The sequence below is a fragment of the Catharus ustulatus genome, chromosome Z (genome assembly GCF_009819885.2).
Source record: "Catharus ustulatus isolate bCatUst1 chromosome Z, bCatUst1.pri.v2, whole genome shotgun sequence".
Taxonomy (NCBI): Eukaryota; Metazoa; Chordata; class Aves; order Passeriformes; family Turdidae; genus Catharus; species Catharus ustulatus.
Genome location: NC_046262.2, coordinates 23,013,434 through 23,032,332, shown reverse-complemented (window position 1 = coordinate 23,032,332; position 18,899 = coordinate 23,013,434). Strand labels below are relative to the sequence as shown.

Below are 18,899 nucleotides of genomic sequence, written 5' to 3'. Positions count from 1 at the left end.
TCAATATAGAAATTCATTCATTGACACGTGATCAGTCCTAAGCTAAGCTTAGGAGATAAACCTGTTTGTAACAGTTCAATGAATAGTTTCCAACCACTGCTTCCATTCTGACATCTTAATGTAGCCTTTACCAAAAAAAAAAATATATAGGAAACACATTACACTAATCAAATATTGCATGAAAGAAGCTTAAGTTAGTACAGCAGGTTAGGAAGTACTTTCCTTGTTAATCCATAATTAATATATGCTTCTTTAAAGAAAAAAAGCGTATCTATTCTTTAATGTCTGGTATTTATACAGCACTAGTGGTGAAGACCTCTTTTTGCCTATTTCTTCCCTCGCACTATTGTTTACCATAACTACAAAATTATCTTGAATGCCATACAACCTGTAATTTCTCAAGGCTGGAATTCCATTGTCTTAGTTGCTCTGAAAATAATCAGGCTACTGAAGAGAAGTATGAACCTCTGCAACATTACTTGATGTCTTACTTGCCTTCCCTTATGGAGTGTTAATGATGCTAAAAAACATATTAAAAAATAGATACAACACTCCTTTCCTCCTCCATACTGGCTAAATTAACAGTGTTTTGGCAGAGAAGTTGCTGCACTATGTAGGATGAGGTAATCAACTTCCCTGTATGGACACAAGACAATGCCAAGATTGTGGATGAAGACAAAAGAGACATGGGAGATGACTGTTAAGCAAGAGGTGGAGTAAAGGGCTGCCCAAGCACAGAGAGCAGACCCAGAAATAGACTAGCACTGTGTGTCTGTGGCCCACAGTAGATCTGCATTAAAAAAAAAAAAACAAGAAAAAAAAAACAAGAAAAAAAAAAAAACAAACAACCACAGGCACTGCCTGCCACCTGGAAGTTCTAAATTTCTCAGCAGAGGCATTTTCCCTAACCTTTAATATGAAAATGGAATTAATAAGCATGTGCAAGGGAGTGCTCTTACTCAGCTCAGTTTTGATAGTAAAAATTCCATGAGATTAATGTCAATGCCTATTTCTCCAAAATGGATCTTACAGACTTCAGTGCATTATCCAGACTTCCTGGCTTTGATGCACATGGAGTCCACATACAAGACTGCTTTCAAAATAAGTCCAACAAAATGTGCTTTGGAGATTTTTTTCTTGTTGCAAACAGAGCAAGATTTTATCAATCAGTTTCATACAAAGAGTTTCACAGGAAGATGATGCCACATGCAGACAAAAACAGGACAATATCCCTGTGCTCAAAATAGGAGTGCAACCACACTCCAAGCTGGTTGGAGTGGTGGAGACTGGGCAAAAAGTGTGCTGTCCTCATGCCATTACATCCCCGGGCACAGCAGACCCTGCCGCATGACAGACAGCATGCTCAGCACAGTCTCTGGCAGTCCTGAGGACTGCAAAGCCCCACAGTAGGCACCACACATGTTTTGCAGGTGGTCATTTTGCATATACTGAATTCTGAGCCTCTGCAACAGCTGTCATCCAAGGAAATTTCTCCCCAGGCCAGACAACATGAGCACTGCACATGGTATTTCAGGCATTTGCTGATTATCCTCAGATTTAGGATAGGACAAAGACCTATTTACTTTTACCAAATGTCAGCATACTAATCTCACAGTGGTGGTGGTTTCCTGGTGTCCTGCTAGTCTTAAAAACATTCTTCCCTAGCTTCTTTCTGAAGCTGTAGCAAGCTTTTGTTACTCTAAGCAGCTTGAGAAGGGATTCCTGAAAACAAATTAGGAGAGTGATTAAAAGTGCAGCTCTAGTAAAAACTAATTCGTAAACTACAGCATCCAAGCATAGTCAGTGTTGTTTAAGGAGTGTGAGTCAACAAGCTCTGCAAACAGTTCAAAACAACAGGAAACCACAGGACTTTCTATGTTCATAAAAATGTTCTGAGGTCTGATAAAAATTGTATACATTTGGGGGAGAGTATTGTATAACACTGGCTTCCATTGTATGGAAACTGTTCTGAAATGTAATCTTTTTCTGGACAGGACATAACTGACAATACCATCTTGAAGTTAAAATTATATATAAAGTTGAACAAACACACTCAGTGGACTCGTCTAATGCTTATGACTTCAGATTTTGCTCTTTATCTTACACACAACTTTCATGTACAATGTGCATATACAATAATAACCTTCATATCTCAAAACAAGCTTTGAGATAGTAAAAAGGGAAAGTTACAATCAAGTTACCAAATCAAAATCTCTCCCATACCACTAATGGTTTATTTAGTTCTATGCCTACATTCTTAGACCTGTTCTTGCCATTACGTTTTGCGTTTGAATTGGGTTTATTTGAAGTCAGCAAATATTTAGAAAGTGGCTACAAAAAAGCTTGTTTTCTCCATTCAGCTATCAGTTAATACACATGCCTGCCTACGCATCTATAAAGTTCAAAATAAAAGCTTTCAGACTGTGCTCTCTAGCTATGTAACATTGCACATGCAGAGCCTTCAAGCTTAGTTCAAAGTTGCTTTGTTTCCATTTCAGAATCAGTTTTTAGTATGAGATTTGTAAGCATTTAGGAGTTAGCATAACATCTCAAGTAACACCTGCCATTTTTCAGGATTTGAGGGGAGAGAAATTATCTAGGGACTTTCGCTAAACCTGTTAGGTCAAGCAAAAATATATTTACCCTAGCCAGAAACATAATTATATACTGTCCATTACATTTTCAAGGGCCTGAAGTTTTAACCAATTTGCTGCAGCTTGAAGTAGGATATTGTGCAGTACTTAAAGAGACATAAGGCACAGGAAGTCAGTAGAAAATAATTCAGTGATTACCAGAAATCCATTACCTTTGAAATGTTAGTGTGTCTACAGCGAAAATCTGTGAGCAATTTGGACAACAGACAGAAAAGCTGCACTCCATCTGCATGCCTTAACACCCCACACTTTTGAAAAGAAAAAAAAAAGACCTAATAAAAAACCCAAACAAAAATCTTTTAACATTTTACTGTGAGCTATAAAGCATATATAAAACATGTATGTATACATGCTAGATGTAAAGAATATCATTTTATACAAACCAAGTTAAATTTGATGTCTTTGAGCAGACAGAACTCAAGTCAGCAATTACAGAGTTTCATTAGCAGAAAAAACTGTTCCTTGTCATTATTGCATCAATTAACAGAAGTTTTAGATTACACACCAGACAAGTCCAGGAAAGCACATAACTTCAAATATTTCTGAAATAAATTCCTTTTGGAAATGTTTTAGCACATCCACTAAGGCAGCTGGCATCTTCAGAAGGGTAACAAAGCTACGGTGAAGGGACTGGAGCACAAGTCATATGAGGAGCAGCTGAGACAGCTGGGGGAATACAGCCTGAAGAAAAAAAGAAGCTGAGGGGAGACCTTATCCCTGTCTACCACCGTCTCAAAGAGGTTGTAGCCAGATGGGGAGTCATTTTCTTCTCCTAGGTAAAGTGATGGGATGAGAAGAAATGGTCTCAATTTGTAGCAGGGGAGGTTTAGAATACGTATTAAGAAAAAATTATTTATGGTAAAGGTTATCAAGCTGGGTGCCCAGGGAAGTGGTGGAGTAATTCCTGGAAGTGTTCAAAAACTGTCTGGATATCGCACTTGAGGACGTGTGACCACAGTACTTGGTTCTAGATTGATTGTTGGATTTGGTGATCTTACAGAGCTTTTCCAACCTTAACAATTATACAGTTCACAGATATGCAACTCTACAAAATAGTCTGTTTGGGAAACAAATGGATGACTCTAAATACGCCAATCTCAACCAAATGCTCAGGAAGTCCACACATGGTACCTTCCAGAGAATGAAGGAAAGAAAAGAGGCAGGGGAGTTTCATCCAAACAGGCACTGCAAGACAACACTTAAAATGTATGGCCATCACATGAAACCCCAAGAGTTAGGATTACCGTACCATGTGAAATAAAGCTCTTGCTATTGAACAAACATGAAGACAAATGAGAAACTTTACCTAACCTCATTTCTCTTCTGTCTGAGCTTCCCATTTGTAAGGGATTCATGAAGGATCTAAGTAAACTTCAGAGGAGTACAGAGCTTTTTCCACAGCACTAATGTACATTCAGCTCTAGGACAGCACAGGCATTACAGTCTTAAAAATTTAGTAACATCAACAACATGGAAGGTGGCAAAGCTCCAAAGCTGAGGACAAATTAGTGCCCAGTCCTTAAAATTAAGGCTTATATAGTAGAGCAAAGAAAAATCCTAACAAAACTTACATTTTTTGGTATAGTGACAGTGAATATGGAGCTGTTGATACTAAAGATTAAAAAAGCTACCTGTAGGTTATGTACAGGGTAGTCTTAAACTGATTTTTTTAAAGAAGAAAAATAAACACTGGATTTGCTTTCACTTCTGCAATTCACTGGGTTTGTTTCAAATGCCTGTTCTCCAACGCCCCCATATACTCTTACCAAATACTGCTTAAGTTCAGCAGGTAGCCAACCAGCTGAAGTGCTACAGGAAACATTCATAGCAATAATTTACCAGCGACTGTAAAAGTTACTCCTCTAGCTCAATGATGGTGCATCTTTCTAAGGTTTTCCTTTTTTGTCCTTCCACACAACCTGGAAAGCACCAAACAAGTGAGAGTTCTGGGAAACAAATGAGGTAATGAAAAGCACATTATCAAGTACTCAGCTTTATCTTCATAAAGCTCTCACTTCAGTTTAGTAACTTATTCCAGGGATATAGGTATCTTCAGAATCTTTCTAGATATCCAAGTGATTATTCTTCTAAATTGTCCAAGTAAGTGGACAAAGGCATCTCTAAATAAAAGTTTAGTTTAAAATTTGTTTTAATTACAAAATTGGATAGAACTAACCATTAGCTTTTAACGACTTAAGAGTAGTTAAGCCATGTGAAATTGAATTTTAGAATAGATACTTATCTATAGTGAAAATACTAAGAAACCATGATAGTAAAATATTTCAATTTTTTTCTTGAATTTTGCTCTGTTTGAAAATTCTACTCAGGAAGTCAGGACAAGATTTTTTTAATCTTTAGAATTAGATAATTAATTTTAAGAAGTACAGCTATTTCCCACATTTAGTCACTAAAACTATTCATCAGAAGTAAACAAAACTGCCAACTTAATGTCAGGTCTATGAACAAAGAATCCTGAATCAACAGTGTAATGAGACTTTTCTGCAAGAAGTCTAGATATTAACACTCCTGCAACAGCCTTTACTTGCAGTAAGCTAAGCTATGTTGCATCTGGAATTAGAAATAAGTAGGCAATGAATAGTCTGAAAACATTCATTTCTCTTCAACTTTGACACACTTGCAATACAAGCAAAAAAAAAAAGAAAGTAGAAGGGAAGAAGTACTGCTATTCATGCTTGTTAGAAAAATAAGTTTAGAAAGGCCCAAAAGCAATCCACAACCAGCCCTTCTTGTCAGTTTCCCCAATTCCTTGATATTCTGTGTACAGAGACAATTTCTCCTTTGTAATGTTTATCTAAAATTGCCCTGTAATGAAGTTCTGACAGTCAGACTACTCTTAGAGAACTCATGCAAATATTTTAAGGGAGAATATTGACTAGTTTAACTGCTTAGCTTGAACTTCTACTGCTAGTTCACACAGTACTTTAATACAAAGTCAGGTGACAATTAAGTTACAGTTTCCTGTCTTCCGGCACCACCAGTTTTCTTGAGGTTAAATGAATTGATATTTTCTAGACATAGTCCTCAGGAACAACATCTATAGTCTTCAGAACCATTACAAGAGCTACAATTTTAAGGTGGGGTTAAAAAAAAAATAAAGAAACCCCTTACATCAGCAGCACAAGCACAGCTCGAGCAGAGTGTGCAAGAGCACAAAGTTGCTTTTGGATCCAGAGACTCCTGCTAGAGGCAGGAGTTCATGCACTGCTTTACAAGCAGGCCCAGCAGCATTCTCATTTCCAGGTGCATAGAGAAAGATGAGGAAAATTACGAGGAAGGCTCTAGATGGGACATAATTTTCAACCTCTGCCATCTCCAGAATGCAAGCCTATTCATCACCTGTATGTTTTCCTTTTTACATTTCACCAACACCCTCAAATTAATTTATGGATTCTTTAAGATCTAAAGTTCAGTAGTTTCCTTTGCAAAACAATTTTCAGTTTTATGCCGCTCACAAATAACTTAGACCAACTGATGCTGACTAAACAAGGTGAGAATTAAGCCAGATCACATGGCACCACTTAGGTGCTCTTGCTGAGACACAGACAGGTAGAAACAGCACCTTGCAAGGTCTTTGATGCTAGTCATAGCGGTTGGTGCGATTTAAGGGTAGTAAGACAACAGTGGTAGAAATGCCACTCATAGCAGCTGATTCAGAAAATTGGCAGACTGAAACTCCTCACTTTGTCCTGACATGAAAGCATAAGACTGTCTGTAAATCAACACCCTCTGTTCTAAAGTATGGTTAGATCAATTTAGTGGCTGGAATAAAATCCTTCAGCAGCACTGACAAGGGTCACCATGCACAAGTAGTGCAGCATGACAGAAGTGAGAATAGAGGGATGGCAATAGGACATGAATCTATGTAGATCACTGAAATAATAAAAGTGGCAATCCCACATCATCTTAGCTTCCACAAAATACAGCAGATTTCAATAAACAATGTAAACATGGTATTTTCTGATTTGATATCCAGCATGATTTTGCATGCTCCATCAAGTCTCATCAATGCCTACGACAAGAATTTTTGTTCTGATGGCTGTATTTCACAGCTATGGAGCAAAGTGGCAAAGCTGGAGCTTTTGACAATAGACTGATGAGAATTCTGGAACCTAGAAAATAACAGAAGAAATACAAAATCATAGAATCAAGTCATCATGTGTTTCTATTGAGATAAACAGCAATTATATGGTAAACAGTGATACTATTTAAAAATTAGTCTAACTGCTGTTTTTCCAATCATCTTTGACTTTGAGAGACAACACTAAAATAGTACTAGTCATAATTTTGTTATTACTAAGACTAAATATCTTGGCAAGTTCTTAGCAGCAGAAAAAACAAGGAATACATATCTTCCTTGTTTATTACTCCATATTAGGAATTTGTCTTAAAGATATGTCTGTACTAAAAATGGGGTTTCCTCATTTGGCACCACAGTCTTTAGCAAATTATCTTTGCTTCTTAAGAGCTTTAATTCATCCAATTAGAAGTTTAGAACCAATACCGTACTGGTTCTAAACTTCTATTTCACTTCCCTGTAGAACTTCATGCAGAAACAGTCACACCTCCTTACCACTTCTCACCTAATCAATCACATCTACTGCATCTTTTTACAAATATCCAGGTTATTAATTTTGACATGCCTTCTCCATATAAAAAAGCTTTTTCTTTTAGTGGGCCTGGCACTTGTCATAACATTCATTTCCAGCTTAAAACCCATAAACAACATATTTGACATTAAGAATTTGTTAGTTAACAGCCAGTTTAAAGAGCCTCCGCGTTTAACCTTCAAAAATAAACCACCTAAAATAGGTGTGTTGCACTAGTACAACCACATGTTGACTGTAGACACCTCAAAGCTGAAATCATGCTTCCATCACCACCAGTGGAAGTATCAGAACTTACACAAGAAGGGGCTGAATAGACACATATTTGATCACCAGCACCTAATCTTCAAACAACTGGCAATCCCAATCAGAGTGCTACAGCTGCATGCTAAGTTTCAAAGGGAAAAAAAAACCACTGGTCCACATCAAAAGACAAGAATTGGATCATTTTATCTGTATCACGGAGCTGAATTAGACTCCTAGAAAAGTAAACAAATTAATTTTATATTCATAAATAACAAATCAATTTGAATCACCCATTGAGCTCTATAGGAACTATAAAGACTTGAATTCACTTTGCGTGTATTATTACCATGCCAGCAAGTTTCTCCCCTCTGATAACTTACAGCCAAGTAAACACTATTGAATTTTGGATGCAGTGATTGAACCTCTATTGACCTGTAACTAGGAGTCCCAGGTCTGCTCCCTTCATTGTTCACAGCACACTTATACCAAACATTCACCAAATACCCAGATAGGATTCTGACACATAATACAGCTTGCTCATTGGATCACTGAAGGTATTCCTAAGACGGCTCCAAATCCTGTCTCTCCCATGGCATGCCTCACACTGTCAGGCAACCTCCCACTGCAGTGAGATGCAAAACGATGATAAAGTACAAAATCCATTTTTAAATACACTAGAAAGATCATACATTATGCATGGAGCAAAGAGTGCTCTACACAGCCCACTACAATAGCGAACAAGGGAAAGGTTAGACAGGTCTGCATAGTAATTATTAGTCAAGGATTGTGCCAAGTGCTGTGCCATGGGGATGAACCCCAACAGGCAGAGAAGGACAGCCACATCTGCACTAGTTGTTCATTCCACTGATAATTGGCTCATGATGGGAGTGCAGTCAGTACTGTCTACTCAACTTCAGCAAGGCTTTTCACACCATTGCTCACAACATCCTCATAAAAAACTCAGGGATGTGGACTGAATAAGTGGACACTGAGGTTGACTGAGAACTGACGAATGGCAGATCCCAGAGGGTTAAAATCAGTGGCAAAGTTGGAGGCCTGTACCTAGTGGTGTCCCCCAAGGTTCAATACCAGGCCCTGAACTGTTTAACTTGTTCATCCTTGATCTGTAAAAAGGGGCTTAGCATATTCACTTATGATACTGTGCTGGGAGGAGTGACTGACATCTCCAAGTGCTCTGCAACCCTTCAAAAGGACCTCAACAGAATGGAAAGATGAGCAGAGAAGAACCATCTGAAATCCAGCAAAGGCAAGGTCAGGGTCCTGCACCTGGGGAGGAACAACCCCAGGCACCAGCACAGCCTGGGGCTGACCTGCTGGGGAGCAGCTCTGCAGAGAAGGACCTGGGGGTCCTGGTGGACAACAAGCTGTCCATGAGCCAGCAGCATGTCCTGGTGGCCAAGAAATCCATGGGATCCAGGGGTCATTAGAAAGAGTATTGCCAGCAGGTGAAGGAAGGTGATCCTACTCTGGTACTCAGCCCTGGTGAGGCCTCACCTGGAGTGCCGTGTCAAGTTCTGGGCTCCTCAGGACAAGAGAGACATGGAGCTGCGGGAGTGGGTTCAACAGAGGCTACAGAGATGATGAGGGCTCTGGAGCATCTCTCTTATGAGGAAAGGCTGAGGGAGCTGGGGCTATTCAACATCAAGAAGAAATAACTGAGAGAGGAACTCATCAGTATATATAAGCATTGGAAGGAAGTGTGTCCAGACAACGGACCAGTGGTGGACCATCTTCTCAGTGGTGCTGAGCAATAGAACAAAAGGCCATGGGCAAACACTGATGCACAGGAAATTCCACCTGAACATAAGGAAGAACTCATTTACTGTACAGGTGATCATGCACTGGAACAGATTGCGCAGAGAGGTTGTACAGTCTCGCTAACTGGAGATATTCAAAAACTGTCTGGACACAATCCTGTGAAATGTGCTCTGGGATGACACTGCTTGAGTAGGGAGATATGAGCAATGTGACCCACTGCAGTCCCCTCCTATTTTATACGTTCTTTGATTCTGTGAAGAGGACGGCTCTGGAAACACAGAACAACATCAGTACTATCTTCAGATAATACTATTGAAATAATGTAAAGAAACATTTCCTCACTGACAGCTCATGCACTTTGATTGTGCTGACGGAGGCTGGTAAAGACAAAGTGCTGTACTGGAACTAGTTTGCAATCACTTTGCAAATCACACTTCAAAATTTAGCTTATACTTCTGAAAGGCTCTTAGCATGACCTTAGTTCTAACCCCAAGATAGCAGGTGGGTGTCAGGGCTTAACTTATATGAAAATAATTTTAAAAATTCAGGTCTGAGAGCATTGCTTAGCATTTTGACAAACTGAGCAAAAAAATGGATACCATACAGTTGGTGCAGAAATTTTAGCTCAAATTGCCTACATTAGAGGCCTATATTTACCACCTCAAAAAAAATATTCAGCAATAAATGCATGCTACTACAGCTAAGAAGCACCTAATCAAAGAGCAAGAACTAGTGTTTGTTAATAGCTAGTTATTTCAGTGTAACCTTTTTTTTATGAAAAATTTTCCTCACATGGTACCTGAATGAACTGGTGGGGTTCCATGCCTTCAAAACCTATGTGTTTAACAAGAACTAGAAAAGCCTCCCTCACCCCCACCTGTGTATAAATACCAGAACAGATATTAAATGTAAGAAACCAAGCCCCAGTGTTTCTGTACCTATGAAATAAACAGTGGGCAAAACCAAGCAGGTTCATTAGCTACTTACAGAAAGCTTGCATTGCAAAGTCAGTTTTAAAGAAAGCTGCATGTAAAAACATTTTATATACACATGCTAAACATGGTCCAGTCTTCCCAAACTGGAGCACTTAGGTGCTCCCATGGTTATATCCAAAAGAGGCTTAACTGAAGCATCAAATACTAGTCCATGTAGCAGAAAGTGCCATTTCCCACTAACTAACAGGTTTTGTGCTTACAAACAGACTGGCTAATATAGTAAACAGAATGCCTCGAACAGGAAGTACTCATACCATAGTTAATTGCAAAAATTTTCCAGTATTACAAGCAAATGAAGAGTAAGAGTTCTTCAGGAAGACAAACAGCATAGATATATGAAAAAATTATCTACGGTTGCCTGAAGAAGCAAAGTCTTGGGTTTTACAAAAACATCAGCCTGCAGCAGAAGCACCAAGACAAGAAGACAAACATGATGGTGGAGCAGAAGGCAACCTTTACAAGATCTAGATGTGGATTCTACCTGTAAAGGCTGACTAAGTACAAGTGACTTGAGGAGTACCATGTCCATCTCTGAGCACTCAAGAGCACCAGTATTCTTTAAATGTTGGATTTGCTGTTGTTACTAAAGAGAAGAGAAGGACTCTGAATATATTTTAATGTCAAGTAAAATTGTTCTTTTTAAGAACAATTTGAGAAGAAGCAGATTGTCTTTCTTTGTCTAAAACTTCATCCCAGAATAATATTAATTCCCTGGTTCTGCTTACAATAAAAGTGGCATATTGAAAAGGACCCTATAATACTCTTCATCATTCCATCCCATTAATACAACTGTTCTAGCTTTTGTTGCAGTCTGATTTTAAAAGCTATAATTAACTCGGACAAAAGAGGAAGTTTTGTTGGTTTTTTTTTTATTTCTATGTCACATCTAAGCTCACCAAATACATAATTCTCAGTAAAAACTACTTCAGATCTCGAGTAGCCCATTAAGATCCATTGTAAGAGATGTGGGCAGCATTTACATTCAGATATGAGGTCATCTTAGGGAATCTAGTATTCATTTCACAAGATTCAGCCAAAGTGGACCATTATTTAATCATATACTTTAGCACCCGTGTGTTCTTAATGAAAACTTCTCAAAGATCCTTTGAGTTCTACTAGTTCTACTATCAGGAGTAGTCAGACATACTATCTGAGCTGTGCAGTACTTCTGAGAATCATGAGTACCTTGGACTCAAATCAGCAGGATACCATCTATTCCAAAGCACTGCTAATTGTTTCCTGGTAAAAATCAGTTCCTCTGTATGTCTAGATGTAGAAAAGGGACTTACACTCAAAAATTGAAAAAGCACTTAGAAATCAGAATCCAGAAGCTGAAAGTACAGTAATTTCATGATTATAAGCTGCACCATTTTGACTAAAATTTTGGTCCGAACCCAGAAGTGCGGCTTATAATCAGGTCAGCTAATACATGGATGAAGTTCAGAAATTTGCCAACCCAGAAGTGCAAGCCCGCAGCAGCCCCAAGCTGAGCCAGTAAACCCTGCGATCCAGTGATTCTATTACTAATTGGCAATTTTGTGAAAGTTGCATGTGGATCCTCACTGCAAATGAAAGTGTGGCTTTGTCTTGGGTTACAATACAGAGTGTGATAAAAGGTATCTATTCTATCACCATCTGTTGAGGACTGGGGCAGTGATCCTTATCTCTGTGTGAGATATTCTGCTAGTGGGCCATCCATTGAAACCAGGTGGGGCATTGTTCTTTATCTTTTCACAACCCATCCTTCCTCCAAAGAGTCATTTTCTGCTAATGGCCCATTGAGTCCCACTGTGTGACTGATAAAATTACTGCATCCCATTGGAAGCTGCTCCAGCCAGGGAAAAGAGCCCAACATTACTTACTAAGATAAAAACAGAGGTTTTGGGACACTAAGGTAGCCCCTTTCTCCACTGCACTCCAGAGGGAAACTGCACCTTGTACAGGAGCACTGCTTCAACTGAATCACATCTGTGCACTGTCACCCAAGCCCCCACAGCCCGAGCCGAGCCAGTAAACCCCGCCATGCGGGTCCTCGCTACGAACAACCGAGCGGCTTATAATTGGGTGCGGCTTGTGTATGGACAAAGAACGAAATGTTTGCCAACACCCAGTGATGCGGCTTATAGTCAGTGCAGCTTGTAATCGTGAAATTACTGTACTTGTATGTGAAGGAAGAAGAAAAGCCTGAGAGGAGTTATGCATTTCAAGTTCTCCCATCACAGAAAATGAGTGATGCAGTCTGCTTAAGTTAGCTAAGTTGGTAACTGTAACTAAAAAAGAAACAGAAATAATGACTAGTTACTGGAAATGGCAATATATGCTTATATCTGGCAAGCCAATGTCATCTATTGCATGTTTAAACAGTACCTTCCTAGAGTAATTTTTTAACGATGGCCGGCATTCATCACTACTTGCCAACAAAGAAGCATATCAGAGTGTAATCTGTTGCCAGAAGCATGATTATGATGCAGTTCCAGAAAATCAATATGGTATTGAAACACAGTTCCATCACTTCACCAAATGGAGTAATGCCACTACCAGGACTCTGTATAGATAAAACAGAGCTCAACACTGCATAGTGCAAGGACCAGGTAGAATAAACCCACAGCTCCCTCTAGCCTCTTATCCCCTCTAATATTTCTGTCCTGGACACAATACTAATTTTGGTGGATCTCACATCGCTGAGCCTTGAGAAATATAAAAATCTTGAAACAGAATGATGAAAAGAAGTTTTATATCAAAACTGGATATAAAAGCAGACTTTTCATAATGCAGCGCTTTTACACCCATTACACCTACCTTTAATACTGAATATATCTGAAAAAGCCTTGCAGCACAAAACCCTGAACTGGAAAGGATGGTCTTCGAATTTTTTTTTTTTTTTTTTTTGTCTTTTCAGAAAGCTTTCACTTAAGTAGGGCTTTTAAATAGGGCATTTAAATACATGTTTTATGGTAACTTTAAAAAAAGAAGAAAAAAAGAAGAGGTGGACCCTGGGATTTTTTTCACTTTAAGTAATACTTTTGTTTCTTTGTTCACCACTGTTACTAACACTATAGCACCACACATGGGAAAGTCTGAGATTCTTCTCCAGTGTAAAAATTGTCTCAGTTACAAAGTACACATCAGCAAAGCACAGGCACGTATACTCATGCGAGGAGGTCCGTTTCAGACCTAGTCGCATCGTGGCTGGATATGAACACACCACACTGGTTTCCTTCCTAAGCACCTCTTAACTTTTAACTTCTGGATTACCAGAGACCTTGGTCCTTGGTAATTACTTCAGGCTCAACATCTTCCTAATAGCAGACATCTAAAGGAGAAGAAAACTAAGTTGTAGTCTGGTTGAAGTATCTGCATTTTATATAAAGTATCTGTTTATACAGTCTGGAATACCTTGGAAAATAATAGCCTCAACCAAAACAATGTCTGAGACACATATATGAATGAGAAACTACCAGTAAATTAGTGTTACATCTTAGATAATGCTCTTCTCTGAAGTACACTAGTGCATAGACACACATTTGAAAGACAATGATTTAAAGAGTGATTAGCTAAAAGCTTTAAATCAAATTACAATTTTATGAGACAAAGAATAAATGTTTTGCAACAAAAATTCCCATAAAAGTGGTATCTAAATTCAACTTAAAACTTTCACCAACTAGCAGGCAGAAATACTCTGCTCAGCTCCAGTTAAGCATCACGGCCTTCCCTGATTAGAAGCGCTGACCTGTTACACAATTACAAGCCATTGCAATCTCAATGGCTCCAAGACTCTGTTTTTCCTTAGATACTAGCTCAACATCTAGCTGAGTCCTGCAAAGATAATAGTAACTGTGGTAGAGCAAGCACTGTTTTGGAAAACGGAATCACAAGAACACACATACATCTGATGTTTGCCTTGAGACACTGACAATAAAAATAATCTCAACACAATGAATTGGAAGAACTTAAATGTACATTTTTAAGAAGTAGGATTATTTCCTAAAGGGTTGGCCTATAAAATCTTAACAATGCATGGAAGTATCTTAAAAGATCAATTACAACTTTAATTCATTACAAATACTTTCACTAGATCAGCAATTATCCCCTCATGAGACTGAGGACACTCATTCATGTTTTGCCAGGCCAGAAGATCTGGTTCAGATTTCTCATGCTTGTTTTGAAGTCATAAAGTGACTGTGACAGAACATAATTTAAGCATTGCAGAGATCTACACATAATGTTGTCTGAAAAGTAGTTTATTAACCATTTCAGGCAGACTTACATGCAGTCTGTATTGGTATTTATACATTACTAATTCTTTACCGAAAATCAAGTTTTGCTAGTGTTATCTGCAGAACTTGTTAGTCTCTCCATTTTGCTACAGAAGACAGCATTAACTACTTTGCTACCATTGCTCTCACACAATAAGCATCTCATTTTACCCCTGAGACAGCCAGAAATTACAGTAATGCTGAACTACAGCCAAGAAGCTACACCTTCCACTCTCCTATCTGCAGTATTTCTGTGGAGCACAGCTGATGGAAGTGTTGCTAAAACAAAGTTTGGGGAAAGCTACCATTAAACCTTGTGGGAGGAAAACAGGTTAAAGAATTTGAGTCTGGACAAATTCAATGATCAATAATACTTCTGTCTCCCAACAGCTTTACAGTGTTCATGTCTTGTTACTCAAATACAGAAAGCAAACTGAAACATTTCAAGACAAGACTGTAGTTTGTCCTATTTAAAGAAATGTCTTGGACTAACTGCACATAGTTCAAACAGTGTAAGATCTAGGATTGGATCAACCAGTTGCAGGCTACCAAAAATTAAAATACTTATTTCTAGGCAAGTTCAGCACTAACAAGTATACCCTAAAATACTAATCTTTCTCAACATTCTCCAGCCAAATTAAGAACCCTAGTATTCTAATTCTGCCATCTCAAACTGACACACATCATAACCACCTTTACTAAGATATCACACTAAATATAGTCCAACAAAACTGAAGATTAAGCCTTTACAAAGACACCTTGATTAACATGACATGACAGAGATGAGCACCTCTTCCAGAAGTTTTTACCTTGTAACTCCTAATAATTCAGCATGAATGATGGGAAAAGCAAATAGCAAATTTAGGTATTTATGCACAGCCATCATGTAAAGGCCATCATGGGAAATATTTATAGACAGATTACCTATCAATAATTCAGGAATTAATACTAGATATTATGTTTAATAGGATATCAATTTCTGCATCCCTACCATAATTCACTGTTGTGCAGCTTTGTCATTGTGTCTGAAGTGTATTCACCTGCATTATTGTCTCTACTTCCTCTGCACACAGACTGAAGTACAAGCAGTACCAACGACAACAAAAATACAGCAATGGTTTCAGCTTGTAACACAGTACTTACCTGGTCAATGCATACAACAGCCTAAACTTCCAATACAAATCCTGAGTATGCTATAGAGCTGTTACTTCAGGATTTTTAATGCCATCAGACTTCTGCTCAAAGAAGACTGATTGTTCAATACTGACAATGAATACATGTTATCAACTAGGACAGAACACAGTTTTTACACAAAATCCATGTTTCCCTGTTAAAGAATGCCATATTGTATCTGGTCAATCCAACAAAAGGTTGTCCACAAGGTACATCACTGAACACCACTATATCACTTAACAGTAACTATTGATAAGAACTTGTCTTTATGCAACAGGAACGAGGAACTGGGAGAACTGAGACAGACTGGCAGACAAAGAAACAAGATTGGATATCCTTTGTGTCAGGCCTATATAATCCACAGGGCTTGATACACTTACCTTCTGTGAGATGAGAGACACGCACAGACATACAGGATACAGCACTAAGAAAGTGCCCTGAACTATTCTACATTTCTCTAGTTTCAAGTTTCCCAAAAAATGTTTAATAGCAGCACTGGCTCAAAGCCCAGTTACGCACCAGTTGGTTTCCACCACACACCCAGTGCATAATTACCTGGCTTGCCTAATGGTACTGCATATGCCAAACAGTCTGAACTACACCAGCAAAACAATGAATTTTTCATTATATGAAAGGAGACCAAGAAAGTCCCTGCTGGTTTGGCAAGTCAGTTTCCCTCCCCCAAGCTTTCTGTGTTCTAACTATTGCAATAGGTGAGTTCTCCACCAGCCAGGTACTACAAATTAAGTCTACAAGCTTACACAGCATAGCAGTACCCATTAAATACTGAATATAATACACAGACCATTATGTGACCCAGGTACATTTAATTACCAGTGATTTTGCAACTTTCTTCTAGAACACTCAATTTTTAGACCTTAGTATAGAGTATCAACTGTTGAATTAAAAGTCCAATGCACCTTGGTGTAGAAATACTCTGGGCACTTGCATTTAGAAATTAATACAAACCAGCTACTGAATCAAGACCTCTGCTCTGAACAGAATCAAACGTCTGATACTTAACCACAGATCCACTAAGTAGGTGCTGGCCCTGGCCTGGGTGTGTTCACTCAGATTTAAAGAGATGCAGGGTTACCAGCACACGTTTCTACAGTTTGGAGTTTGTCCTCCTTATTAGAAGATGCTCTGCAAAGGAATTCTATATTGCAATACCGCAAAGCATACTGTCTAAAGTGCCTTTAAAAAATTTGCTAGCAAATTTAGTCTTCTTGACCTCCATGTGCCACGATACTACTCAAGTAATCATACCAACTGTGTTTTTAAAGATTATTTAAACTCTCTACAGATTGGGATTTGTACTGTTTATTAAGAAGCTATGACACTAAAATACCAGAACTGGAGTTCAGGAGACAAAATGCTTGCTACTCTTCAACAGTTCAGTGGATTTCTAATATCATATGCTTAACTCAAATATCTACAAATACAGTACTGATTTTAAATCGATAAGAAGGTTTCAATTGTTTTAATTTTACATAATCCTATGTCTCACTAGCAATTTTAAGTATATGTCCTAAAAATTATAATATTATTTAGACTTTTGGCAGAAACATCACTTTCTCGGATATGTAGACAGCTGCAAGCTTGGGTTTATTATTTTTTAATTTTTTTAATGGAAGGAAAGACAACAGAAAAATAAAAACTAGCCTAAGGAGCAAGGACTCATTCCTTCCTTCATTTTGACCTGTGACCCCCAGTGACAGGACAGAGACAAAGGACGCAGCACTTATCACCACACATGCAAGGAAGTTAATAAATTGAAGAATTCAAATGTCCTAAGCTTAAGGAGGCATGTGTAACTCCCATGGTAATATTCCAGTTTCACATCCAAATTCCTAAATAACCAAAATACAAAGGACATTATTTGTAACTTCTGTTGAAAATCTGACTCCACCTTGCAGTTTGCCAGATTATACCAGTTTTCTGTTGCTTTGGAACATGGATGAGTTTCCATTCCACTAGCACACAAACCCGGTAGCATGGATTATTTTTTCAAATCACTATACAAATTCCTAAGGATACGACAGCGGAAAGTTTTCATAGGTATCTATGTCCCATTTTTATCTACTAATTTACATGAGACCTGATTAATTTTATAGATTTCATTCCTTCTCATTTCCTTAAGCTCTCAAGTGAATTCCCCAGTTTGCTAGGGAACCTGCTGTGAAACCGATTTCCTTAGAGCTTTTAATTTATTGAGAAATTCCCAGGTTGTTCGATATTCTCTGAAGACTCCAGAAGACTGAAACCGAGCCTTCGCTGTTCTGGAATTTCACCCTAGCGCACTGAGTTTAAAGCACTGGTTTTCAGGACTGAACATCGCCTAACAACCCGGGAGAGGTCCTCACGGTGGGGAACTGGGAGCCGAGACGGCTCTTCCAGAATTCTGATGTGGGAGACAAACCTCCGCAGATCGCGGTGCGCCCCTCACGGATCGCACTGCTCTCCCCTCACTGGGCTGATGCATGGCACCGACTGCAGCAGGAATCCTGCTGCTGGCGCACCCCGCCAGTGAGACCCCTCGACTCCGTGCGCATCCAGCAGCGCCCATAGCTCCGCGGGCGGCCGCTCCCACCCCCAGCCCCGGCACCAGCCCGGCGGCCCCCGCGACATCCTTACCCCATGGCGGCCGGCAGCGCCTGGCACCGGTGGTGCCGCGTCCCCGGGGCGCTCCTCGCCGCGCCGGCAGCTCTGCAGCCCCGTGGCGGCGGGGCTGCTCTGGGCTCGCCGCAGGTGTCGGGGGCCGAGCGGGGCCGCCCGCGCCCTAGGGAGCGCCCCCCGCGGGCCGGGCTCCCATGGCCACCGGCCCTGCCGGGCGCCCGCAGGCAGCGGCTCCGGCCCTCGGGCGGGCGGCAGCGGTGGCTTCGGGGGAGGACGGGTCCCCTCCTGCAAGCGAACAGGGAGGCGCTCGCCTTCTCCGCGAGGGACTGACAGCGGCTGCGGCGCTTCTGGCCGGGACGCGCGCGGCCGCGGAGGGCTCCGTGTGCCTCAGAGGCGGAGCGGGATGGGGCAGGCGGTGCGCACAGAGCTCCACGCCGCCGCTCCCCCTAGCACCGCCGCCAGCCGCGTGGCGGGCACGCATGCATTTTCCCGAGAAGGCAGAGCGAGCCGTGGCACCGGCGCTGGCATCGGACTCCCGGCGAGAGGCCGCTA

At 40.0% G+C, this 18,899-nt stretch overlaps 1 protein-coding gene across 2 annotated transcripts in view; it reads right to left on the bottom strand.

Annotated features, from left to right (window-relative positions):
- The window catches only part of HOMER1 (homer scaffold protein 1), an 89,819-nt gene extending 71,377 nt beyond the window's left edge, over positions 1–18,442 (bottom strand). For both annotated transcript variants that reach the window (XM_033085661.1, XM_033085662.2), the window contains exon 1: positions 18,366–18,442. In XM_033085661.1, the coding sequence (XP_032941552.1) occupies positions 18,366–18,370 (5 nt within the window). In that variant the 5' untranslated portion in view covers positions 18,371–18,442. The remainder of the gene's footprint in view (positions 1–18,365) is intronic.
- Positions 18,443–18,899: the final 457 nt, after the last annotated feature.